The following is a 25,876-nucleotide window of genomic DNA, read 5'->3' as shown; positions in this document are numbered from 1 at the left end:
TCCACAACTTCCTTCCGCGATGATGAAAAAAAAAATACGAGAAAGAGTGACTCAAACTCCGAGGGAAACGTCCGCTCGGTGGGTTTGATATGAGGGGCATTTCGACTGGCGATATCTCGTATCAATCGATAAGAACCCGATAAGCCTTATCAAAATCTACCTGAACATCAACTGCCGGATCCGGACGCGTTATCAGGGTTTAGGGTTATCGATCGGAGTTCGTGCCGATCAAAACCCTCGATCCCGATCGAGCCCGATACTTACCAGAGCGATTTTTTTGGGGGGGTGTGCCCCGTTGGTTTTTTTTTTTTTTTNTTTTTTTTTCCCATCTTCGGGGTTACTCCCCGTCATCTTAACGAGCACAACGAGGCTAACGCTCACCCCATGCCCAAAAACAAGCAATCGGTTGGCTGCTAAGCGCAAGGGAGACAACAGAGCTGGCCCTTAGAAACGATCTGCCCGGGTCTCCGGGTCTCCGGCTCTGCCGCGACTCCGCAAGCCCCAAGCCACATCGTCGACAAAAGTCATTTCAATATATCGATTCTGTTGTCAAAACATACCCAACTGAAACTTATGCAGGGGGAAAATTAGTCCAGACCCTCGTAAATGTCGATGGATCATTAAGGTATCATTTTTCTGCTCTGCAGTACCAGGATGGACAATGCACACATGCTTCCATATTCCAACTCCAGAAAATCCGTTTTCAACTCCGAAATATTAATACAAGTACAAGCAGGGGTATTTTCCAATTCAATTCGAAACATTCCACCGATCCCATCCAAGACGCCCTCATCAAAAAAGGGAGAAAAAAAAAAAAAACGAGTAGACGTAACCAACAACAGACCCTATCAAGCCAACTCCGGTCCAGCCAAGCCTATCATTCTCCATCCGAATCAAAGTTCTTGAGATAAGGCGATTCGTCACTCATGAGGGGAGTTCACAGCGCAAGCCCGCTGCCGTCACCCGTCCAGCGGTACAGCGCGAGCACTTCTCGTCGGCGCTGCTGCTGCTCTCCGAAATCTTCCGGAACGCGACCCCGGACCTGCGCCAGGGCTGACCGCATCACTTTGCGGAAGTTGCGCTGTGGATGGATTAGCAATTTGTTAGAGAGTTAGGTCTAGAAAGAATAAGCATACCTGGTATTCAGTATTAAGAGTGACAACACATGCCTCGTGCGCTCGGACAATGGTCTCACAAGCCTTGACCACGCTCGGGCTCGCGTTGCCCTGCAACTTGTCCGCTGTCAACAACAGTAGGAAACTGCCCTGGAGCAGGTAGATGCCGAAGAAGAACGGCATGTAGCTCAGGTCCGGATCGTATTCTAGAATGTCGGCCGCTGCTTCGGCCGCACTGACAGCATGACCCATAGCAGAGACAAATGATTCGGACGAAATCCACATGTCATTATCATCGAGTAGAGAAATAGGATCCCATTTGCCCGTCAGAAGGATGTGCAGCACATGCATGATATGCGTGCCGTAGGCCACGACCACCTTGGTCTGCATAACCGACTCGTTCATCCGAGACCCTGTGGTACTCGTCGAGTTACCCGATGGGCTGACATGATCCAGATTGCGGCCGTCAAACCCGGCGGTCTCTCCATCGTTGCCGAGAGCCATGGCGCTTGTGTGGCGCGCTTCAAAGTCTCGCAGGCTCTGCCCGTACACTTCCAGATGGCGGGTGATCTCCGCGACTTGACGATCCCATTCACTGCTGTTCCGCATAAGCATGCCGAACCGAGGATGGTGGCGGGCATGCTGGAGATCGACAATCTCGCCCAGGATGGTCATCAGCGGTAGGAAGTAGCCAAACATGCTATGCCCCGAGCATTCGTACGTAGGTCCCGCTGGTCTATAACCTGCATTGGCAAAGTCTCCGGCATGCCAGATATCGTCGTTCATCGGCTGCAAGAGACCCTCGCACTCCTTGTCCAGCAGCGCCAGCGGACGATTGTAACAAAGGGCCAGATGGCGGTCCATTGCGTAGAGGAACCACCAGATGCGCCGGCGCTCCTCGCGCTCCTCCTCGGAAATATGTCCCGCCGTGGCCGTTGCACTGCCATCGAGAGTAGTCTTGAGATCCATGTCCACGTCTTCGCGTTCATCCACGCGTGGCTGCGACGGGTTCGGCGGCAGCTCCCTGCCGAGTTTCAATTCCCTTGCCAGGGACCATGCTGCAGACCACCAACGGAGACTGGCAGCCTTGTATTCGCTGGCCGAGATGACTACGGCAAGATGGATATACGTAGCCACGTCATCTACAGCGCCAGTCGCGCTTTTTCGAGCTCCCAACTGATCCATCGACACGCCGAACCCACCAAGTGCAACGCCATTAATGACCATGTTAGAGGGATAATGTGGTGAAGCTTCGCCCGGTGCAGGGCCATGGATCAAAGGCCGCAGCAGTCCTATCGTTACCTCTAGGAGCTTCTGACAAACCCGGCCCCGCGCAGAGGGAGGAGAAGTCAAGAAGGGAGCATCACTCGTCTGGGCAGCTACCCATAGCATGCTTGCCAACAGGGCGGGGCTGCAGACGCGTGGACGGGTAGGGTGAAGGAAGGAAGCTTTTCGGAAGAGATACCCGAGGACGTAGGGCGATTGAGGAACGACATGAGCCGATGATGCGCTGGCAAAGTAGAGATCAAGCAGGTCGCAGGCCAAGGACTGCGGGATGATGGAAGAAATATAGGGAAGCACTGGCTGCAAGACCGGATATCGTAAAGAGCCCGAGACTCCATTTGCGGTGTTGAACGCAGCAAGATTCGCAGGGGAAGGCGACGGCAAAGGCGGCAGCCAGCCGGGGGACTGTGCCGGAGGCGTCAAACCAAGAAACGGCGTTGCTGGGGCATTCTCCCCAGCTGAGTGACCCAGCCGGTAGCCATTCGCGGCAGCACCGCTCTGGTCTTGGGGAGTCACAAAGGGGAACAGGTCGTGGAATCCATTAAATCCTGCGGGGATCAACGACGGAGGGGAGCGCTGGCTAGGTGCCGGCATCCCTTGCAAGGATCCCATGTCGGCCATGTGGATCGACGATCTGTTGACGTTTGATAGCTGCGAATAGTCATTCATTGTCATATTGTCAATGGAGGGATTCATTGACTGGGAGGACTGCTCGGGCGGCTGCTGAGGATGGGCCGTACTGGACATGTTTGGGATGTTCGACTGCCCGCTGGCATCAAATGGCTGAAAATGCTGAGACTGTCCCTCAGAGGATTGTTTATCCGACCCATCCTTCTCCTGCGTAGTGGCCGATTTGCTATTGGCCGGAGCAGTCGTGGTTGTTGTTGCTGTGGCTGCCGCGGTCGTTGTCGCCGCGCTACTGCCACCAGCTGCTGCTGCCGCCGCCGCCGCGGCTCTGGCAGCGGCCTCGGCTAGATCCTTCTTGGACGCCTTGCCGCGCTTCTTTCGTTCGCGGGCATATTCGCATGTAAGCCCAAACTCTAGTATTCTAGGTCAGTATGCATTTTTGCGATCGGCGGCTCGCTCGATTACCCACCTATACAGTGCGCGCACGGAGCCAGCCCATCGCATTTCGTCCGCAGCTGGTTGCACTGATCGCACGCGCGACTGATGCGGCGCCGGACAGGGGCTCCCGATGCGGATTGTTTACGGATAGTCGACCGCGCCTCGGTCGTGGAATCGCGGCGACCAGGCACCTTGAAGGCATCATCCTTCTGTGCCTTGTCCTGCTGCGCCGGCACGGTGTTCAACTGTGCCTGGCGCGAGAGCTGCAGCTGCTCGAGGGCGTATTGAGAGCCTTGTGCAAGCGTATCGAGACCCGGATGCTGAGACTGGGGGATATGGGCCGACGAAGCAGAATCGGAGCCGGCATGGTATGACGGGAAGGAGCCCGAGAACTGGTGCAGAGCTGCAGACATGATTTCCAGACTCACGCCCGGTCGGCGTGGATGAGAGGGGAAACAGCAAAACGCGGTTGGACAAAATTTTCCGAGGGCCTCGGCGGAGTCGGCGAACGGGGAGGGAAAATCAGCGACGCCTGCGGCAGAGCAACAGCATCTCTCGGATCCCTTTCATTCGGAATTTCCTCGTTCGCTGATGATCTCCTTGCGGGACTCAGTCAGTCGGCACGCAGACGACGACTGGATCGGAGGAGGAGGGAGCGAGATCGATCGGAGAGGGAGAGGCGCTCAGGAACCGAGGCGGCCAAACCAATCCAAAATGTGGAGAAGGTTGGGGTAAAATACGGGCCGCTTAAAGATCACGTGATTGCCACGGTCAAATGGGGAGGCGAAGCGGCAAGCTGCTAAGTCATGAGGCGGCGGGCCGAGATTTCGCCACGGACTGGCCACGAGTTCTCACCGATTTATGATTGTGGGCTGGATTTGTCGATTGAGGGATCAGCTGATTAAAGAGGCAATTTGTCAACGCAAGAGTTCTCGAATGCCTGGCGATTTGCGACGGCAACCTCGTCTGCCTTTGAATACTTCGCGCCGGGGATACGGAAGTAGGGAGCAGGATTTCAGGGATTGGTTTGACTTTTGACTGCCGAGTCCAACTTTCTTGAGCGTCTGAGAGTCGGGGGCTCGCTTATGAGTCGTCGTCTCGGTGTGCTGGTGCCCAAAGGCTAACCCCAAAGGGAGACATCTCTGCGCCGTCCGCCCTCGACAGGGTCCGGGTCCAACTGGCCCAGGGTCAGCAGGGAAGTCAGTCAACGCGGTCAGCCACAGCGTCTGTGGGGCCCGCTGGGGGTCGGCTTGTTCCGGCTGCCGGCAATCAGAGCCGTTGAAAACAAATGAAAAGGGACAGAGTTACGACTCAGTGCAGCTTATTTCCGAATACGAGTAAGTCGCGTTGGCGGAGGTTGCAAATTGGCTGGGCTAGTGAATCACGTGCGCGGACCAGAGGAATTATGCTTCCTCCGGAGTCCGTCCATATTCCTCTCGTATTCTCCTCCACAAAGGACTCGTATAGGAATGCGATGATTGTATGCCTACCAGGAAGCGATCGTTTCTCAATATATTACTTTTCTCGCCTTCGAATGGGCAAGAATTTAGAAACATTGATCAAACGACAGATACAGGACCAAACCAACAACTGCCCATCGTGGCGTTAGTCCGTTGAGTCGATCACTGGCTGGTGGTGCTTGGCATGGAGAGCGAGGGCAACTTGAAACTCAGCTCGAACTGGAGACTGAACGACAAAACTTTGGGACTCGGGAGAGCCTCAAAGTGTATTCCTTCTATCTCCGTACGGAGTATGAGCACTCGTTCGGCCAGACATTCTTGTTTGTGCCTCTCGGTCCGAGGTCCAACAAGCTCAAAGTTCAACTTGGGCTGATTCGCAGTCTCAACAACATGATTGCTTCCTCTGTCCTTCTTGGCTTCGTTTCTTCTTTGAAGTTCGATCAACCGCTCTGATGATTCTGTTGCTGCCTCTGCAACTGTTCAGTGATGTTGCCGTAGTATGTACGAGTACTCGGCACTTGTCCCCGCCTGCGGAGTGTCCGAACTCCACAATCTCAACACATGATGCACTCCTGCATCTCACAGGGCCGCACAGACGGTGGAGTGGGCAACGGGGTTTATCTCATCCTTCAGCCCTGTGCCTGGGGCCATATAGACTTAAATCGATCCACTCCGGGAAGTAGCTTAGCAGGCCAGGTGCCGATACGGTAGTAACGAGTTTACTCGTTCTAAAGCCTCGTCCGGGAGGGGAGAGGGGGGGTACGGTATGCAACTCCTTCCAGCAACTGCCGAATTCGGCCGACTTCATCAACAAATCTCCCCCTCCCCCAGCAGCCAAGTTCAACAACAACGGAAATGATTCGATCCCAACGCATCAATAATCCCTGCACACGGTTGACGTGGACATTGGTTACTGTAATATTGGTGGCTGGGTGCTTTAGCTGCTTCTTTTTCTTCCATGGCCTTGTTCTAACCTGGTTTCACATTTTTCTAGAAAAAAAACGAGTCCAGGCCCCACGAAACTGACTAATCGCATTATTTAACCCGGAATGGTTAGAATAGAGAGTTTAATGGATTTTAGGTTGATAAATTGGCCAATGATACTTGAGTAGATTAGGTAATGACCCCATATATTTCGGCAGCTGTGACGGGGCTCTCCATACATTTTAGGTTTGGATCAAAATTTCGTCTCCTTTTCCATGCGCTGGGCGTCGATAAACTCATTCGATGAACATTCTATGAAAGTTTGATGACGCTTATAGACTCGGGCAGGCGACATACCTATGAAACCACAATTCCGTAATTCCGTAAGAGTGCACAGAGTAAATGTTAAAAATGGCCCAGGTTAAACTATGTGACATGCTTTTGATCGACAGGAGATGGGATTCAGAGCTTGGCCCTGAGCAGGGTTGAGAGCAACGTTGTAGGGCCAAGTGGTTGGGTTTTTTTTTTGACCGTTATGCACGTTCGTGCAGGATCAAGTGGACTTTCCCCTTCCCGTCAAAAGCGTCTAGAAACACGTTTATTAGTCTCAGCATTTCAACACAAGATCATTTCTCGTCGAGGCGATTGATAGCACCAACTACTCCGTAAAGGAAAATCTTGGGAGGTCTTTAGGTCAATGCTTCATTAGATGCGTCTTATGTACAGTAAAGTACAAAATAGTACGTGTCTTCCCATCCAAACCTGCAACATGCCGCTCATCAAACGCCTGCCCATCTGTAGTGAGGTAGATAGTACATCATACAATCAATGCCATGAAGATATATCTGTACAAGTGATACACAACCGGAGTCGGAGAGCATCATGCAAATCCCAAATGCAACTTCACGAGAAGAAGTAGCGGCTCTTCCGCAGAAGTGCCACGTCAAACTCACCCTTCTTGGGGATGTCTCGGAACGTCAATGGCAGCCATACCCACACGGGGTTGGCCTTAGACCGCGAGGACGACTTGGATGACTTGCTCCGCGTAGTGGTAGTAGTCGTCTCCAAGTCATCGTCTTGATCGAGCGTGTCCTCCTCCGCCGCGGCGAACGCGCTGTCCGCGTCAAAGGGGTCCGTCGCGTCGTTTTCAACGTTCTCAAGCGCTTCCTCGGAAACAGGCTCTTCCGGGTTCGAAGCCGGACCGGTCTCGCCCAGAGTGGCGCTCACTTCCAAGTCATCGTGCGTGCCGCCCATGGCCTCGAAGATGCTACCCGCCGTCTCCATCGCACGCCCCTTCGCCTGCAGCTCCGGGTCGTCCGACTGAAGGAGGATTTGTCGCTGCCGCTCGACCACCAGTTCCTCCAGCGGGTTCTTGCTCTTTCGCCCCTTGCGGAACTGGAGGATCTTCTTGGCGATCTTCGAGCGGCGCGGGATCTTGGCCAGGAACATGTAGCCGTCATACCGCGCCCGGAACTCAGCGGCCAGCCGTCTGATGATGTCGTCGGAATGCATCCGAATGAAGCACTCCCGCAGCACCGAGCTCATGGTGTCAACGTCGCATGCGTGGGTCCAGAAGGAATCATGCACAGCAGCAAAGTCCAAGCCCCGCTTGTGGCATTCAATAGCGGAAAGCATCATGTGCGTCGCGTCCAGGGAATGAATGAAGTTGGGCGGGAATGCTTGCAATTGCTTGCGCTTCGACACAGGCCCTGTCGCCGAGGGCTCGGCAAGCGTCAAGCTCTGCAGGGACGTCTGCACTCGGCTGGCGGTCTGCTTCCGATATGGCTGCACCACGGGGAGACCAAGCGGAGTGGTCCAGATCATGGTGGACTTGAACAAGGTACTCGGCTTGGCCTTGAGAACTTCGCTCCGCCCTTCGTTGACGGCTTCCTTGATGAGCTGATCGATCTGCGCCGGTGAGACGGACTGGCAGATCCGGCTGGCGCAGTCGCCCAACCAGTACTGGATATCGTGCGCCCCGCTAAAAATCGACCCAAGGGCAATGAAGATGTTGCGCGCGACGTACTGCGCGCACGCGTTCATGTCCTCCAAGTCGGGATAATGGTCGACTAGCTGGCGTTTGACTTGTCTCACGGCGCCGATGAAAGTGACGCCATAGACGTTGGTCATGACAGTTTGTTTGACGATTTTTCGCTTGATCTTGCCATCCAGCAGCTTCGCCAGTCGATGGCCTTGCTTCGCTTCCTGTGCAACGCGATCTTTGACAAACTCGGCCACCGCCGTGTACACATCGGATGGACGGTCCGCCGGCATCAGGTTGACCTGCTGAGCACCCTCGACATCGCCTCCTAGCGCTGCGTAATGTTGTAGACCGTTGCATGACCCATCTTGGTGGATCGGCAATCGCGACGGATACTGCGTCGGGTCCTCCAGGCGAAGCGCGTTGCGCAGCTCGCAGCATGCCGCCAAGCATTGCCATGGGTCTTCGGCTTGCAGAAACCATCGACGGCCATGGAGGCCATTGTTGGCAGAATCCAGAATGTCATCCAGATGCTGATTGGCGAACTCCTCTCGTTCTTTCAGGCTGGCTTTGTCAAAACCAAACACGTTGGACAGGTGAATCTTCAGCCACCGCAGGCCAGACTCTCCGAGGGGCTTCCCATTCTTGAAGAGCAGAAGAGCGCGCGCATTGTCGGCACCCATCTGGTTCAAGTACGATGGTAGCGGATAGGCTCGGCCGCGGAAATCCATATTGTGAGGTAGATAAAAGGTCTCATCGAGAAACGCCCGCGCAATCTCCATCTGGAAATTCGTGAAACATCTATTGGAATGATAGCCAGACAGTTTGTTTTCGACTTCGCGGACAGCGCGACGCCAGGCCTTCTCGGCCTCCGGGTCTGCGTTGGCCGGTTTCTCGGGGTACGGGATTTGAGGATCCAAAGGCGGGATTTTGGCAATGGCTTCACCAGAGTTCCACGCCTCCACCATTACCTCAAAGACGTCTTTATTGATCACCCAGGCGGTCTTACCGAGGACGTCCAAACCAGCGCGGACCTCCTTGAGCCCGTCGTTTTCGAGACTCTTTTCCATATAAGCTCTCTGGAGGACATCACCTGGCGTACACCGCATGATCTGGCTGGGGTAGCCCAAGTAACCGCCATCCTCAAATCCCTTCCAGGGTCGAGGTTCTGTCAACATGGGCATATGCCGCGCAAGAAGCATCGGCGGCGGTTCGCGAAACAATTTGTCGGCAAATTGCTGATGCAGGTGTATCATGCCGTACTTCTTGCCGTTCCGCACCTCGTACGAATGCTGGAAAGCAGGCTGCATGGTGACAGAATCCTTGCCTAGTCGAACGGGGACTTGAGCCGTCTCATGGAGGAAGGATAGCATCATACCCCCGACCTTGACACAGATTGTATCCGACCAAACCAGGCCGGGATTCCGTTCCTTTGCTTCCTCCACGATCTTCTTCCAAGAAACACGGCCCATGCGCTTTTTCCGGTTCTCGAGCATCCGCCTCACCAACTCCAACCGTTTGGTATCATTGCTGTACGCTTGGAGCGTTTCTTGGGATATCGCCTCATCTCTAAGCTCCTTTCCGAGGCTGACGATGACTGTGGAGCTCTTGATGCCCTTTGACGCGCCGGTCTTCGCAAAAAGGTGGACCATGTGAAGGATTGTCGCAGCTGCAAGCTTCTCCGCTGGAATAGCTGCGAGGTATATGCCATATCGAACCCGCTCGCGGTCGACTGTAGACAGAGACTTTTGCTTTGCTTCGTCCGATTGTACTTCTTTGATGAACGCCAACTCCTTCTCGATCCTCACGACCAGGTCATTGAACCACTGATTGAGCGTTGGCCCCAGCTTCTTGCCACCGCCAGTGATGTCGATACCCGCTTCGCGCATCTCCTGCATTTCTGCTGTCCAACGGTCCACAGCCGCTTGCACAGCATCTTTCTCCAATTGTCGTTGTCGCATTTCTCGGTAATGCGTGGCATCTTCTGTGTTCGAAGGTTGCATTTCCGCATTGGACGTCATTAGGTCGAGCGTATTCTTGAGCGTGCTCAATCCTCGGCCTTTCTGCTCCGTTGGTCGAACAAAAAGTGATTTCTGGGAAGAGGATTTGTCCTGCACAGTGCTTGTGGGTTCCATGTGGTCCATACCAACTCTCTGCATGTCGTAGGGGCATATCTGCATCAACGTCAGCATCCCTCTAGCGAATGAGCCAAACTGTGTGTTAATGTTACCTCTGAGAGCTCGCCCAATTCCAAATCACTCAGGATTGGGAGGGAGAGAACCTCTTCTTCCAACGATTCCCGTTTCACAATCTCCCAGTATCTCCGAACAGTCCGACCACGGCGAGATCCATGCAGCAGACGCAGAGCCATGCGCAGCATGATGGCCATAGTCTCTGCATTGGGCTTGACGGCGGTCTTGGGCATTGTAACCTCGAACCACTTCTGCAGCGGAACGACAAGACCCGTCTGCCTCGTCACAATGGCATGGGACACTGCCGCCTTGAGGTACCTGTTGTGAAGATCGAGATATTTGGGCGATTGCGGAGGGTAGAACTGCGCGATGCGTCGGACAAGAGTCGCGGCACGGTCGAAATTGCCCATCTTCAGACACACATCGAGGTTTGCGAGCATTTCCGACAGATCACCACCAATACCCCGTAGCCGCGGACCACTGGCATTTTTTGTGGTCTGAAGTTGATTTTCTGCGATGATGATGGCGGGAGACGAGTAGAGAGAAGGTGGCGCATTTCCGGAAAGCCATGGATGGTGGTCTTGCCCCGCGGAGGAGGGATAATCGAGGCCGTCCACCGGTGTCCGCAAGCTGATGTCGAGGCCGGTCGAGCCATCGGTAGCCGTTGCGAGGTTGCGCTTTGAATGGCCAATCGAACGTTGCTGCTCACTCTGTGCAGAAAGTGCCGTAACGCGGCTGAATTGAGTATGCAGCCGCGAGACCGCAGGGCATAGCCATGGCAGAGTCAGCGAATCCGTCGACCGGCGCAATTGATGGAGAGCATTTCGACGACTGGCAGCCCGGCGCAGCATGGTTGCTAAGCGCGGAATTCGACAATATCAGGGTTTGACGGGCTGCAAACTCTTTTCATGAAGTGATCGAAAAGAATGAATACAACAAAGCGGAAATAGAATGGAGTTGAAGAAACAACAAGACTCGTGAGACGATTGAGCTCCAGCAAGCCTCACGGTCACCAAGGAAAAGAAAAAAGAAAGGGGAGACAAAAAACAATTGCTAATCTTCAAGGTCCCTGATTGTCTCCCCTTATGAAAGAAGAAGAAAAATAATGAGCAGAGCAATGGAGAGCTGGACGGGCTATCGCATGAGATTTGCGACGAATCCGCTGGGAGCCAAAAAAGAAAAAAAAAATTAACGTCTGTCACGTGGTTTATGTCACGTGAAAACTTTCCTTTCTAGTTGTTCCTGATGAATGTCATGTGACTTTCTTATTATGACTTAAACGGCAAGTACGGTAATTGGACGAACTCGGCAGTTACTGGTGAGACGCCGCGCCTCTGGGGGAATGGTCCGGGCGCTGAGTCGAGCCACACAATCGTCCACTCGCCGGTTGAGTAAACACGCGCATCTGATAGGTAGGGTTGCGCTCTACTTCTCATGGCCGATGGCCCTCTGAGGATCTTGTCCCAAACGGCGAGATGTTGGTGGACAACAGGGGCCCCAACTTCGATACTCGTTATCTTGAGCTCAATCGGCATGACACTATTCTCAACGGTTGCCTGCCCATGGCGGGATCCCAGACAGCTCTTTGACACAGCTGCCCGAGAAGAATCCGAAAATTATCGCCACATCGGCATCTGCGATGATGTTTGTTGAAGTGTGTATGAAGTTGGCCCCATTTGTACAGCTCTCTGAAAAATAAGTACCCTACAGGCACAGCGAACAGCAATGGAGCCTGTGAGCGCACGCACATGGCAATGCTGATGAGCGTTGTGCTCAGAACTCGCCAGAATCGAGTCGGGCGAGAGTAAATAGCAACGGACCTGAATGACCGACATCAAGACTACTTGCTACTGTAGCAGTATTTAGTACGAGTGCCGTAGGCATACTATCGGAGAGCCTGCAGCTGTCGGGTGAAATGATTGATCGATCGCAATCTACAAACCGTTTACATGAGTCATGAGACACGGAATTATGGCTGCAGCGAACTGGTTACTGAATCAGATGTCGGAGCTCGGCAGCGAGAACGCTCAGGCCATCTGTTAAGTGCCTAGATCAGCACACAAATCCACGTCGTTCATGCTCACTCCAGTAAGCTTTAGACGATTCCGTCCTACGGCATTCGGAAAACTCAATCCGTTCAATTTAAGGTAAAGGCTCCGGGACGGACCGTCCGGGAAACAAGGAGCATCGACCCGAGAGCGCTAATTGGCGAATTGTTGGCCAGTGCACCTTGAGGCGTGTTGAATGCTTCTACGAACGCTTGAATCGCTCGAGCAAAACGAACTGCAAGTGGCTCTCATACGAACTCCGCTCGGTTGCCATGCTAAACCAGATCGCAGCGCATGACACCCCTGTCAGCCCCTCCGTTAGGTGTACCGTTTTCGTAGAGGTGCAGCAAGGCAGTCGGAAACCAGGATTTTTGATACTTATCCACTCGCGCATATATCATACTGAGTCAAGGTGCCAAGCTCTGGCCGGAGATGATCAAGTTAAAATAGAGACCTTCTGCCATTAAAAACAGCCCTGCATACGCACTCCGTATACGAATATCTCTAGGTTTTGAACGTGTAATCGCCCTCATCAATCTTACTAGAATTCACCAGAGAACATTCGATCATGACAGAAACGTCCGTGGAAGAACAGTCGACCGTCGTCACTAATGCTCCGGCTAATGTTGAAGTGGACACCTCGGTACGAAATTTCTCCATTGCGGCATGCCAGAGTTCGTTGCTTACTTGACTCGGCCTCTAGTATGAGAATGACTCGTCCTATGGAGATGAACTGTATGTGATGTGACGCCATGCATCTGCGGATTCCAAAAGGTAAAGGATGCTCATGCATGTTGATCAACAAACAGATCGGCGTACAGCGCGTCTCTGACGTCGTCGGTGCTCGACTACCGCCATGAAAACGGGCGCCGTTACCACAAATTCCGCGATGGATGTAGGGCCTGACCCTTTTCTCGCCGGACCATCCAAGAATCGTGAAAACTGATCGCTACTTCCTAGCGTATCTGCTTCCTAACGATGAATCGGAAAACGACCGCCTAGACATGGCACACGAGATGTGTCTCCAGGTGTTAGACCGCAAACTCTACCTAGCGCCGATCAAGAAACCGCAGCGGGTAATCGACTTGGCAACTGGAACTGGCCTCTGGGCTATAGATTTTGGTAAGTGTGCAGGTTGGTCTTGGCTGACCAAGGATACAGATGCTAACCCATCATAGCTGATCAACACCCTGACGCCGAAGTAGGAACAATCGGGAGCAATCTGGATGAACTGAATGCTGAAACCGTATCTGTTTGTTCTAGGTGATCGGTTGCGACTTGAGCCCGATCCAGCCGACTCTGTGAGTTTGGCTCCATAATTCTTAGTAATATCGCTCGACTGACGGGAATTGGCAGGGTCCCTCCAAACGTGAAGTTCCTGGTGGACGACATAGAGTCGGAATGGGCGTATGAGGACAAGCCGTTTGATTTCATCCACGCGCGGTACCTGGCCGTTTCGATCCGGGACTTCGCAAAGCTGATCAAGCAGTGCTATCGGTATGCCATGGTGCCTCCTCCGTTTTCTTTCTTGGCTAACAGAAGGCAGGTCCGTAAAGCCCGGCGGCTGGGTTGAGTTCCAGGACTGGGACGGCTATCCATACTCTGAAGACGGTAGTCTCGACGACACCGGCCTCCAACGGTACTTCAATGAAGCCTACGGCGCGTTCGAGAAGGCCGGCTATGAGGTCCGTCCCGGTCCCAAGCTGGAAGAGTGGTTCAGGGATGCTGGCTTCGTGAACATTCACGTTGAGAAGTTCATCGTTCCCCACGGCGTCTGGCCAAAGGATCGCCATCTCGTCAGTATCCCTCTTTGCCTCCAAGTAGCAAATCAAATAATGCGGTACATACTGATCTTCTTGTACAGAAGAAAGTCGGCGCCTGGATGCAAGCTCAGGCAGAAGCCGGCTTCGAGGGCGGAGCCTTGGCCGCTCTGACTCGGTACAAGAATTGGACAAAGGAAGAAGTCATGGTTCTGGCTAGCCAGGCTCGTACTGACGGCCGGAGGCACGACGTTCACGCAATGTTCGACTTGTGAGTACCTACATAGCTTTTCAGTAATACTACAACTCGTGATCAGTATAAAACTAACTAGGAATGACACCCGCAGCTATGTCGTCTATGGCCAGCGCCCCGAGGTTTGACTGCGGTGAAATTTGGAGTGAACAATATAGAGAGAGTACTGAATCTTAACTACATCGGAGTACAAGGAGCTTCCAGCGCGGTGCGCGACGCCTTCTTGGTTTTCGATTTTCTCTTTGCATTCTCTTTGCAGATTTGAATTGAAGTCAACTCTATACGGTTATACCTATGAAGGCCATGATTGCAAAACAGAAATGTCGTCAGTAGTCCGTACCCAGTCTAGTTGCTCAAGATATGTGGAAGACAGTTTCAAAAGTGCAAATTGACCTTTTTCCCTTTCTTTTCAGGGCCCAGGCTCTGCAGTTCATGCAAGCCGCCAGGGAAGCAGGGAGGTGACGGGCTTGACCACGCTGATTGGCAGATGAAGTGATCTGCGAGGGGGACATGCAGACCAAATCTAGCTAACAAGTGGGCTGTCATTCGGTTGGATACATAGTTCAAATGCTAGACTCATTCGAGCAAACCTTGCGCTGTTGATCTCTCACACGACTCCCCGCCGATTGTTATGCTAAATCAAACGACAAAGACATCTCGGCCATTATGTGCCGCAGAAGGCAGCCGCCTCTCTTAGGCATACCACATTGGCCGGATCGCAGCGCCGACGCTGTCGGAGAAGTTGAGAAGTAGGATGCTGATCTTTGTCCACTTGTGCATACAGCATGTTAGTACCGGGCTGGGGCATTGAGCACCGGCCACAGAGGAACAACCTATAAAGGTCCCGTTTGCTGTTGCGAGCTCTGGGTGCCGGTCGAATTGGTCCTGCATATAAGTGCAAATTTCATACTCGTACATCTTAAGGGTTTTGAACGCGTGGTCAATCATCAACGTCCTGAAATCCATCGGAAAATCATTCCACCATGGCGGAACAGACCACTGTCACTGGCAATGTGCCGGCAAATGCTCAAGCAGACAACTCTGTACGATGTTCTCTCCATCGCAGTGCGCAGTACATCAGAGGTTGCTGACTTGAGTCGCGCAGTATGAGAATGACTCGTCTTATGGCGACGAATTGTGTGTGATGCAACACCATGGCATGCCAAATTCCCAACCGTATACTGACGCATGTTCTTCGACATGAAGATCGTCGTATAGCTCATCTCTGACCTCGTCGGTGTTCGATTACCGACATGAGAACGGTCGACGGTACCATAAATACCGCGATGGATGTGGGACCTGCCCTCTTGTTACTTGACTAAGGTTTGTTATTGATCGAGTAAATTCTAGCATACCTTCTTCCGAACGACGAATCAGAGAACGACCGCCTGGATATGTTTCATGAGCTATGTCTCCAGTTGCTGGATCACCAACTCTATCTGGCCCCGATCCAGAACCCGCAACGGGTGATTGACCTGGGAACCGGGACTGGAATCTGGGCAATTGACTTTGGTAGGTTTTTTGTGCCGGCACAGGGCAAGTCACGGATGCTGACTCGTCGCAGCGGATGAACACCCGGACGCAGAGGTGAAGAAAGCTCTCGGCGACCTTAGATTGACAGGTTGCTAAGACTGAATCTGTTTGTTACAGGTAATTGGTTGTGATTTGAGCCCGATCCAGCCGACTCTGTCAGTCTTTCCGCATAATTAGTAGTAATGTTGCTCAACTAACTGACGGGCATGGCAGCGTTCCTCCGAATTTGAAGTTCTTTGTGGATGATATTGAGTCTGAATGGGCAGAGGAAAACAACCCATTCGACTTCATCCACGCGCGATACCTGACCGGTTCGATCAGGGATTTCGAAAGGCTGATTGAGCAGTGCTATCGGTATGCCATGGTGATTACGCTTTTAGACTCCCCTAACCAAAACAGATCAGTCAAACCCGGCGGCTGGGTTGAATTCCAAGACTGGGATGTTTACCCCAACTCTCCAGACGGTAGTGTCGATGGTACCTGGTTTCGCCAGTACTATGACGAGGTCAGTGGCGCATTTGAAGAGGCCGGCTACGACGTCCGTCCAGGGATCAAGTTGGAGCAGTGGTTCAAGGATGCTGGCTTCGTGAACATTCACGTTGAGAAGTTCATCGTTCCCCACGGCGTCTGGCCAAAGGATAAACATCTTGTTAGTTTCCCCCCTCGTTTCAAAACGGTAGTAAATGATCCAGCATTGACCTTCTTCGTACAGAAGAAACTTGGCGCCTGGAACCAGGCCCAGGGTGAAGCGAGCGGATTCGAGAGCGTAGCCCTTGCCATTCTGACACGGTACAAGAAATGGACCAAGGAAGAAGTCTTGGTTCTTGCTGCCAAAGCCCGCGCTGATGGCCGGAAGAGTGAGATTCATCCGATGTTCGACTTGTGAGTCGCCTCGTGACCTTCAAGCAGCACGTCTGCTGTTTCAAGGCGAACTAACCATGGACGGCGTCCGCAGCTATGTCGTCTACGGTCAACGCCCCGAGAACTGACCGGGGTGAAATCGGAAAAGGACAACACTATAGATATTGTATTGCTCTACATAAATAAACAAGAGACGTCCCGTCTCTTGTGCAAAGCTTTCTTCTATTTCGGTTTCGCCTTGACGTAACAAGTTTGAATTAAATATACATACTCTCTACATACAAATCGAAGACCCGCTAGTGCAGTAGTCTGTACAAAGGCCTTCAACACCCTCTGAGTGTCGTTTTTCCTATTGAAGGCATACTGTCACTCGTCTTTTCCGGAGTACAGAAAACCGTGCTTCGCGGTTGGAGAAAAGTGTAGACTGCTAATTGTATTTAGACTCGCGCACAGCACTCTACTTCTAGGTGCCCTTTTCGAGTTGCTCACGATTTGTGAAGGAATATGCAAAGATCTGGACACACATTGACGCAAATGCAGTGTTCTGCCCTTCGTTGCATGGCCTAGACACTCTGCCTGACCGCCGGGGAAATAGGGCTGTCTCGCCCCGAAGCCCTACCCAGCCCTGATTGGCAGATGGGTGGACCTGCGAAGGGACATGCAGACTGCAGACCAATCCGGCAAGTGCCTTTCCGAATTGTGTGGTGCTGAATGGATTCGATTGTTGACTCGCTCGAACAAGGTCCATGCATGTTAATTGCGCACAAGGGTGAAAACACGAGTATACATTCGGGTTGTTCAATCTCGGGAGAGACATCCCGATCATCAATTACTAGTGTTGTCAAGACTGGCCGTTTTGGCAGAGGTGCAGGAATGCGCTGGAAACAAGATCTATACTAATCCGCGCGCGTATATACCTATATATCGATCCATACCGCTCATGCTACCAAGCACTGGTCGGAGAGGGATAACTGAAATATACTTGTCCACTATTGTGAGCTCTTGGGTGCGGTTCGAAACTGTCCGGCATATACCTACCTAGATAACGGACTCCTCGCACAGGTACGTACATTTTTAGGGCTTTGGACTTGCGACTAATTGACTCGTTCTGAAATTCAACGAACAATTATTCTACCATGGCGGGAACACCCATGCAGGAACAGACTACCACCACTCACAATGCTCCGGCCAATGTTGAAATAGACAACTCAGTACGATATTCCTCAATCGCGGTACGGAGTACATAGAGAGACTTGCTGACTTGAGTCGCACAGTATGAGAATGACTCGTCTTATGGTGATGAACTGTACGCGATGCAACGCCATGGCCGCGAATCCCAAAAACATTCGTACTGAAGAATGTTCTTCGGTGAACAGATCGTCATATAGCGCGTCGCTGACTTCGTCGGTACTCGAATACCGGCACGAGAACGGCCGGCGTTACCATAAATTCCGCAATGGATGTAGGACCTGCTCTCTTCTTTGCTGACCATCTGAGATCTGTAACCTGACCCGTTGCTTTCCAGCGTATCTGCTTTCCAACGACGAAACGGAAAACGACCGCCTGGATATGTTTCACGAGATGTGTCTCCAGTTATTGCATCGGAAGCTCTATCTGGCGCCGATCGAGAAACCGCAGCGGGTGATCGACCTGGGGACCGGGACAGGCATCTGGGCCGTTGATTTTGGTAAGTATGTTTACGCCGGTGGGGGAATACGGGCATTGACACGTCCTAGCGGACCAACACCCGGAGGCCGAGGTAAATAATATTATCGGCGACCCCAAGTAGACAGATTGCTGAGATAGGATTTGTCTTTTAGGTTATCGGCTGTGACTTGAGCCCGATCCAGCCGACTCTGTCAGTCTGGCCGCATAATTTGTGGTAATGTCTCTCAACTAACAGTCATTAATAGGGTTCCTCCAAACGTGAAGTTCCTGGTAGACGACATCGAGTCTGAATGGGGCCTATGAAAACAACCCATTTGACTTTATCCACGCGCGATACCTAGCCATCTCTATCAGGGACTTTGGAAGACTGCTGAAGCAGTGCTACCAGTATGCCAACGGTACTCTACTGGTTCTTCCTCGACTTTCTAAACGGAAAGCAGATCAGTCAAGCCCGGTGGCTGGGTTGAATTCCAGGACTGGGACGGTTACCCACACTCAGAAGACGGCAGTCTCGACGACACTGCGATTCTCCGGTGCTACCACGAACTCTACAGCGCGTTCGACCAGGCTGGCTACGAAACCCGTCCTGGGATCAAGCTCGAGCAGTGGTTCAAGGAAGCGGGCTTTGTGAACATCCGCGTGGAGAAATTCGTCATTCCCTATGGTGTCTGGCCCAAGGATCGGCATCTTGTTAGTCTTCGTCCTTTTTATACCCCCAAAGCAGGTTAATCCAGCACTAACCTCTTCGTGTAGAAGAAAGTCGGCGCATGGAACCAGGCCGTGGCCGAAGCGAACGGCTTTGAGGGCTCCGCACTGGCCGTTCGGACGCGGTACAAGAATTGGACCAAGGAAGAAGTCACTGTTCTTGCCAGTCAGGCCCGTGCCGATGGCCGAAAGCACAATATCCACATGTTATTCAACTTGTGAGTTTGCCCGTAACCTCCAAAGCTGCACTCCTCTTTGATATAAACTAACCACGAATGATACTCGCAGCTATGTCGTCTATGGCCAGCGTCCTGAGAATTGACCAAGATGAAATTTGGAATGGTCCTACTGGCCTGTTCTACACCTCTCGTAAGGTATCCGGTCGGGAACCTAGCTGTCAAACGACACCACGTCGCGTTGCCGCAGGTCCTTCTATTATATCATCACGAACAGAACAGTAGGTATCGTCCATTATATTCATCATTCAATGACCACCTCCCTTGCTTCTTTCGCTTCCTTTTGCTTTTTCCGATTCTGCTTCATGGCCCACCCTGTCATTTCCGGTCTTGCTGGGTCAATTCTTGGAGCACTCATCGCGTCAAGGTACTCCTCCCCGTCAATCAGGGTCTCCAGCTGCGGGAGCGTCTCCGGCTCATGATGAATCATGTAGTTTTCATATGCATACCAAGCATCTTCGGTCTGTAGTGGCAGATTAGCACTATTCTGAGTCGTCGAGATTGAAAATAACGCACCTCAGCATCCACCCACTCGTATGTCTCCCAGCGTTCTTCTTGCATCTGCCGCAGGAGATCCAGGTTTCCACCAAGGATAGATTCGCCGCCCTCGGCGGACTTGACTTTGACGTCGACGACGCGGGCTTCCGTCGGTGCTGCCTCCTCGTCGACATCCTTTTTGCTGCGGGCAGCTCGCATGCGGGAAGCCTCCTCCACAGCATCAATATGGTGTAATTGCGGCCGTAATTGCACGACCGCAGAGACGGGTGAAAGATAGAGATTTTCTAACCATCATCAGCCACTGCCCACCTTTTTTTTCAGCAAACGGTAAACATACTCCCCCGAAAAGCCCCCAACATATACAGCGGATCCCCATCTTCTGCATCCTTTATCCTCCCTCCCAACGTCTGGACCCTCAACATCGTTTCCGCCTTCCCACCTTCTCCCTTGACATCACTCATTTCAACATCCTCTGCCTTCACCCTCGCTCCCGGTTGCTGCCCTACGGGATTAAACCCTCCAGCCATCCCAAACGCTCCCGCTCCGGCTCCGCCACCGGTTCCATCCCTCGCCAGGCGACTTTGCTTCAACGCCTCGCCGAATTTCCTCCCCTTGCTCACGTCATAGTTTAATTGGGTATCGATCGGGACATCTACCTCGATGAGGCCCGTTTTCGGCTTCACGCGTACGGTGGTTGGTTTCTGGCCATGGCGCTCATCATAGGGACGGTTCGTCGCGCGGTCGACGTACTGGAAAACGTAGCGCGGTATTTGGGATTGTTGGGAGTCGGTGAGGTAGATGTCGTAGGAGGTGATGATGGGGTCGGAGGAGTCGTCGGCCATTTGTGCGGGTGGGTTCTATGCAAAGGGAGATCGAGGAACTAAGGGAATTGGTCTTTTCTATATCTAGAGATTTGTCATTATTCAGAGAAATAGGTTTGGGGTTGTCGTGAACGTTCTGCCGGTCTTCTCAGGTCTGTAGAGTCGGAGTTGCACCAGCGCAATTTTCACCCCGCTTATCGATAATATCGATAAGATAGGCCTAAGAGAAGATTACTGATAAGGGCTTGCAATTTCAAGCAGCTCTCCGCGATGAACGTGAACATCACCATTCTATCCTACAAAACAAAACATGAAATCGGAGTCATGTACATTTAACGCGAATACAGCCATTCATGCTCCGAATTCTATGCATGAATCGCAAATCTTTTTTGTCATAAAAACATCATGCCGTTACTCTTCGTCTTCCTCTTCGGCAACCTGGCTTGTAGTTAGCATCCAATGTCTTCACTAGTAGTTGGAAGTTAAGGACTTACCCCCTCATGGAACAGTTTCCCCTCTGTCGTTTCCTTGATGATACCCGCGCGGATGCACCAGTCACCGAACCGCTCCGGCGTCTCCCCATCCGTGTTGCGCTCTTTGGCGTACCGGCGGAAGAGGTTCTTCATAATCTCCAGGATCTCATCCTCCTTGATGGACGACCGGTAAAGCTTGTTCAGCCGCTGACCGTGATAGCCGCCGCCCAGGTACATGTTGTAAGCGCCGTAGGCCTTGCCGACGAAGGCGACTTCGGCCAGCCACGGCCGCGCGCAACCGTTGGGGCAGCCAGTCATGCGCATGACAATGCTGTCGCGCGACAGCCCGGTCTCCTCCAAGGTGGCCTCCAACTTCGAGATCAGGATGGGCAGGTACCGCTCGGACTCGGCCATGGCCAGACCACAGGTCGGGAAGGCCACGCAGGCCGACGACGACAGGCGCAGGCCGGTGTAGTTGGTGTTGTCCAGCTTGTACTTGGCCATCAGGGCCTTGATCTCGGGCAGATCACGGTCCTCAATGTTGGACAGAATCAGGTGCTGGTTCGGCGTCAGGCGGAACTCGCCCTTGTTCAGCTTGGCCAGCTCCCGCAGACCGGTCCGCATGGGGAAGTCCGCCGTGTCCTCAACCCGGCCGTTCTCAATGAAGAAAGTGAAGTGGTTCAGGCCCTTCTCGTCTTTTTGCCAGCCAAACGTGTCGATGTTGGAGTCGAACTTGAACGGCCGAGGTTCCGCGAACCGCAGACCGTCCGGAAGCAGCTCCTCCACTTTGGCCTTGAATGTTTCGATGCCCATGTCGTCGAGCGTGTACTTGAGCCGAGCATGCTTACGGTTCTTGCGGTCGCCGTGGTCACGCTGCACCAGCATGATCTTCTCGCACACGATGTGTGTTTGCTCAGCGGGGACGAAGCCGAACATCGAGCCGGTCCGGGGGTACGTCTTCTTGTTGTTGTGTGTCATACCCATACCGCCACCGACAAGGACGTTGAAGCCTTCCAGGTGGCCGTCCTCTCCACGGATCGCAATCAAGCCGATATCATGTGCGTAGACATCAGTGTCATTATGAGGTGGGATGGCAATGCTGATCTTGAACTTTCGCGGGAGATACGCCGGGCCATACAAAGGCTCGTGATCCTGCACCGCATCTCCAGCGACCTGGACTTTCTTGTCATTTTCATCCTGAAGCCAGATCTCGTGGTATGCAGTGGTCGCCGGCAGTAGATGGTCACTGATCCGCTTCGCGATGGCATGCACCTCCCGATGATAGTCGGACAGCTCCGGCAGCGAACTGCACATCACGTTTCGATTGACATCACCGCATGCCGCCAGAGTGGTCATCAGCGCCTTGTTGATGGCACGCATGGCCGGACGCAGCTTCTTTTTGATGACGCCGTGGAACTGGAATGTCTGTCGGGTCGTGAGCTTCATCGTCTCATTTCCGTACGCGCTGCTGATCTCGTCCATCTGAAGCCATTGCTTCGGCGTCGCGACACCGCCGGGGAGACGACACCGGATCATGAAGATGTATGCGGGCTCCAGACCCTGCGCTTTCCGCTCATCGCGGACATCGCGGTCATCTTGCATGTATGTGCCGTGGAACTTCGTCAGCTGGGCGTCGTTGGCAGAGATAGCACCGGTGCTTTCGTCCTTGAGACCCTCGGCAATCGTGCCTCGCAGATAGTTGGATTGCAATTTGATGTCCTCATTCGTCAGCGGCGGAGGTTCATCGACAATCCCTTCAACTTTGTCCACACCAAGAGCTGCCCACAGACGCGGCTCCCACTCTGCGTAGCCGGTCTGGAAGCCGTCTGGATCTTGGTCGTCACCCAGTCCAAGGTCGGTGAGTCGCTTGCCACCGAGGAAAGCCACTCGGGCATCCAAATCCTTCGCGGGCTTGTTATAGTAGATCTTGTCCTCCTTACGCGGCCAGTAGTGGCTGTCGCCCAAACCAAACACGGCGTACTTGATCGTAGAAAGGTCGAGATCACCAGACGATTTTACAGTTTCCCAGAATTGGCGCCCGTTCTGTGGGAACTCGCCTTGGCCAGCAGTGCTGGTAATGAAGACCACGTTCTCTTCCGTCGGCAAATCTTCGATGGGGTAATCGTCCATGGCCATAACCATGGTCTTCAGGCCCCTGAGGCGACCGCGATTGCCCAAACGCTTGGCAAGACCTTGAGCGTTGCCGTTGTCGGAAGCAAAGAGAATTGTGAGGGGCGCGCCGAAGAGACCCTCAAGCAGCTTTTCGTACGACTCCTTTGCTTTGCGCTTCTGCAGCGCGCGGACCTCTGTGCCGTAGGATTCGGACAGGTTGGCAGCGAACTTGGGGTGACGGCGCATCAGCTGCGTCAGCTTGTTCTCTCGGCGGAGGAACTCCTCCAGTTCGCGTCGGATACGGTCAGAATCGAGCGAGAACTTGGGCTCCCCGTCCTCATCCTTGCCCGGGTGCCAGCGATACAGAGGCCAGTAACCCAGGTCCACAGCCTTCTTCGTCTCCTGGAGTACGGTCAAAGGTGAGTCGTCCTCCTTTGTGTATGGCAGGTAGGCCACGACAACCGAAGGTCCCTCGAACTGGTCGGCTTCCGTCATGGCCTGGAGCACCTGCGAGTACGACCCGTACACTGCAACGGAGGCGACGTAGGCGTTGCCGAAGTTCATGGCATACAGGCCAATATCCTTCTTCCGTCGCGTTGCATCGGCGGCAACCCGCTCCGAGTACGGCTGAGAATCGATGATGAGCATATTGACGTTGGCGCCAGACGCGAGAACGTGGTGAACACCGGAGTTTCCGAGATCGTAAGCCCAAGCATCGGACCCAATTAGCCAGTGAGACTCCTTGTAGAAGAGTTGTTTGTTCTCCAGCAGCTGTCGGGCCAGCTTGGACCCATCCACCGTCAAGCGGCCGATGACGTCCGCAGCAACGCTGTTGGCCTTGCTGGGATCTCGAGCGACAAGAGCCCACTTGGACAGCCACGTCCGCGGGCGGTCCGTAACAAACTCATTGGACTTAGCGGCTTCCGTAACCTCCGCAATGAAACGTTCCCGGCGCTCGGCCCGGGCGATCAAGGAACCGAATCCATACTCTGGGCTGGCGGCAATGGTAGCAGAGACGCCAGCGTTGTCCGACGACAGCTGGTTAGCCACATACAAGCGACTACCAAATAGCTGGTCAAGGATCTTGAAGTAGGCGTTTTCGATCTTGGGCTGCTGAAGCTTGTTTCGAAGGACGGGCTCCTTGTGGATGCCAACTTCCAAGTTCTGGACCGGCGTCGCTGCTCTCAGGTTCTGGACAATCCCACGAAGGGCCTGCACCGCCGTAGACGGCTCCAGATAGCCCAGACGGTAGCCGACCAGGCGTGGAGGCTTGGCCTGCCCTGGAGCCGCATTCAAGCCTGACAGGAGATCCAGGAAAGAAGGACCCCATTTCGTCGTCTTTCGAACCTGCTCAACGACGGCAATTCTTTCAATCGTCTTCGGAATCAAGTTCGAGAACTGGCCGCCAACCCATGGACGATAGATGCGAGCGGTAATGAGGCCGACGTCCTCAAGCTCCTTGGCGACGTTGTCACCACTCAGAGCATCCACAAACAACCCGGTCGAGCCGAAGACATAGATGGCATCCTTTGCATTCTCCGGACCAGTGTATTCGATGGGCCGGTAGTTCCTTCCCGTGGCCGTAGCGAGGATTTCCCAGATTTGCGTGGTCCACTCAAAGATATCCGCGGCGTTGACAGGTCGCTGGAATGTTCCCTCCACAGTTGTCGCAGAGGACGAGGCAACTGCTTGGCTATCGCTGCTACTGCCCCTTCTGGACGAGCCGGCAGACGAACCCTGCTGGGTGCTCGAAGCCTCGGGTATAGAAATGGTCGACGCCGCATTCTGGGCAGGGGTAGTGGTGTCGGGTTGCAGATCGGTCACTGTCGCAACGCGCCCCGAGTCAACGTAGAGTGGCTGTTCCTCCGTTTGCGTCCTAGGCCGGACACCACCAAAGCTCAAGACCTTCTTGACCACATCCGCGCTCTCGACTGCAATGGCATCGTCGTCCGCCGAATTGGCCGGGTCAAAGAAATGAATGACACCTTTTCCTGACCTCAACGCCAGCGCATGAGCCGTCAGAGCCATATCCTGCGCTTCCTGTATTGTTTCCGACTGAAGAAACGAGAACCCGCATTGTCGGATCGAGCTGATGGCGGAGAAATCGGGGAACGGCGTCGACTCGACCGCAACATGGATCACGACGGGGCTGTTTGCGAGACGGTAGAGGTGCGGAATCGAGGCGAGGAGCACTCCCGAGGTTGTCGTAACGGAAACGAGCTTGCCGGACTGGAGCGGGTAGAAGACCGACAGCAGAGGGTCTTCGTTGAACCGCACGGGGCGGACCTGCGATGAATCGTCAGCACGAGCCGCTATGCTTTGCAGTCGAAACGGCTCAGACTTACTTCAGGAACGGCATTTGACAATGTGCTTCGCTCTCCGTTCTGCGCAAGCTCATTCAATGCCTTGGAAAAGAGCGAATCTGTCTGTAACGACGGTTGGACGGACAGCACAACATCGCTTGCCAGGTATGCAATCCTCGCCGCTATGGGCGCACATGTCAGCCAGTAAACTAAACAGAAATGCCATAAAGTGCCCAATCCATTAGACAGTACTCACCCGCTTGGGCAGCGGTTGTAATGGACCCCATTATCAGTAATGATTTAGATAGCGTTGACTATGCGGGGTCAAGATAGAACGGAAATCACCACCTCATGGGAGGATGGCCCGAAGCCAATACTTGCAACCGGGCAATTGGAGTTGGAGAAGATGCAGATGGCTCTCTGATATCGTTTTTATACTCAATTCGTTCCAAGAGTTCTTTTTTTTCTCCTCACAACTCTCCAACCCATGAAAATTCCTGGATCTACGATGGCTGATAGGAGTCATTCGCCTGCGTTCTGATTGGTCGCTGATCACGACATCGATGCAAACGTAGATCAAACAT

The 25,876-nt window shown here is 53.3% G+C and overlaps 7 protein-coding genes across 7 annotated transcripts; 3 read left to right on the top strand and 4 right to left on the bottom strand.

Annotated features, from left to right (window-relative positions):
* Positions 1-937: 937 nt before the first annotated feature.
* VTN49DRAFT_983 (uncharacterized protein) lies at positions 938-3,877 on the bottom strand (the record flags this gene model as incomplete). Its single annotated transcript, XM_069416664.1, has 3 exons — positions 938-1,081; positions 1,137-3,439; positions 3,496-3,877. 3 exons carry the CDS (start codon positions 3,875-3,877, stop codon positions 938-940), a joined length of 2,829 nt encoding a protein of 942 aa, XP_069270023.1.
* Positions 3,878-6,751: 2,874 nt separating this feature from the next.
* Positions 6,752-10,872, bottom strand: VTN49DRAFT_982 (uncharacterized protein; the record flags this gene model as incomplete). The annotated part of the gene is made up of 2 exons (XM_069416663.1): positions 6,752-10,003; positions 10,060-10,872. 2 exons carry the CDS (start codon positions 10,870-10,872, stop codon positions 6,752-6,754), a joined length of 4,065 nt encoding a protein of 1,354 aa, XP_069270022.1.
* A 1,765-nt stretch (positions 10,873-12,637) lies between these two features.
* On the top strand, positions 12,638-14,210 carry VTN49DRAFT_981 (uncharacterized protein; the record flags this gene model as incomplete). The annotated part of the gene is made up of 10 exons (XM_069416662.1): positions 12,638-12,712; positions 12,773-12,804; positions 12,879-12,964; positions 13,030-13,191; positions 13,248-13,270; positions 13,333-13,370; positions 13,426-13,566; positions 13,616-13,865; positions 13,934-14,100; positions 14,177-14,210. The coding sequence occupies 10 exons, from the start codon at positions 12,638-12,640 to the stop codon at positions 14,208-14,210; spliced, it is 1,008 nt and encodes a 335-aa protein (XP_069270021.1).
* An 855-nt stretch (positions 14,211-15,065) lies between these two features.
* On the top strand, positions 15,066-16,604 carry VTN49DRAFT_980 (uncharacterized protein; the record flags this gene model as incomplete). Its single annotated transcript, XM_069416661.1, has 10 exons — positions 15,066-15,125; positions 15,188-15,219; positions 15,289-15,374; positions 15,433-15,594; positions 15,647-15,669; positions 15,733-15,770; positions 15,829-15,969; positions 16,015-16,264; positions 16,328-16,497; positions 16,571-16,604. The coding sequence occupies 10 exons, from the start codon at positions 15,066-15,068 to the stop codon at positions 16,602-16,604; spliced, it is 996 nt and encodes a 331-aa protein (XP_069270020.1).
* Positions 16,605-17,799: 1,195 nt separating this feature from the next.
* VTN49DRAFT_979 (uncharacterized protein) lies at positions 17,800-19,171 on the top strand (the record flags this gene model as incomplete). Its single annotated transcript, XM_069416659.1, has 8 exons — positions 17,800-17,938; positions 18,002-18,163; positions 18,213-18,235; positions 18,297-18,334; positions 18,390-18,428; positions 18,585-18,834; positions 18,898-19,067; positions 19,138-19,171. The coding sequence occupies 8 exons, from the start codon at positions 17,800-17,802 to the stop codon at positions 19,169-19,171; spliced, it is 855 nt and encodes a 284-aa protein (XP_069270019.1).
* A 158-nt stretch (positions 19,172-19,329) lies between these two features.
* Positions 19,330-20,425, bottom strand: VTN49DRAFT_978 (uncharacterized protein; the record flags this gene model as incomplete). Its single annotated transcript, XM_069416658.1, has 3 exons — positions 19,330-19,548; positions 19,602-19,867; positions 19,921-20,425. 3 exons carry the CDS (start codon positions 20,423-20,425, stop codon positions 19,330-19,332), a joined length of 990 nt encoding a protein of 329 aa, XP_069270018.1.
* A 390-nt stretch (positions 20,426-20,815) lies between these two features.
* Positions 20,816-25,579, bottom strand: VTN49DRAFT_977 (uncharacterized protein; the record flags this gene model as incomplete). Its single annotated transcript, XM_069416657.1, has 4 exons — positions 20,816-20,842; positions 20,899-25,275; positions 25,335-25,474; positions 25,549-25,579. 4 exons carry the CDS (start codon positions 25,577-25,579, stop codon positions 20,816-20,818), a joined length of 4,575 nt encoding a protein of 1,524 aa, XP_069270017.1.
* Between the last annotated feature and the right edge of the window lie 297 nt (positions 25,580-25,876).

Source organism: Thermomyces lanuginosus, assembly GCF_041956635.1.
Source record: "Thermomyces lanuginosus strain ATCC 200065 unplaced genomic scaffold VTN49scaffold_22, whole genome shotgun sequence".
NCBI lineage: Eukaryota > Fungi > Ascomycota > Eurotiomycetes > Eurotiales > Trichocomaceae > Thermomyces > Thermomyces lanuginosus.
This window is presented reverse-complemented; position numbering and strand designations above follow the sequence as displayed.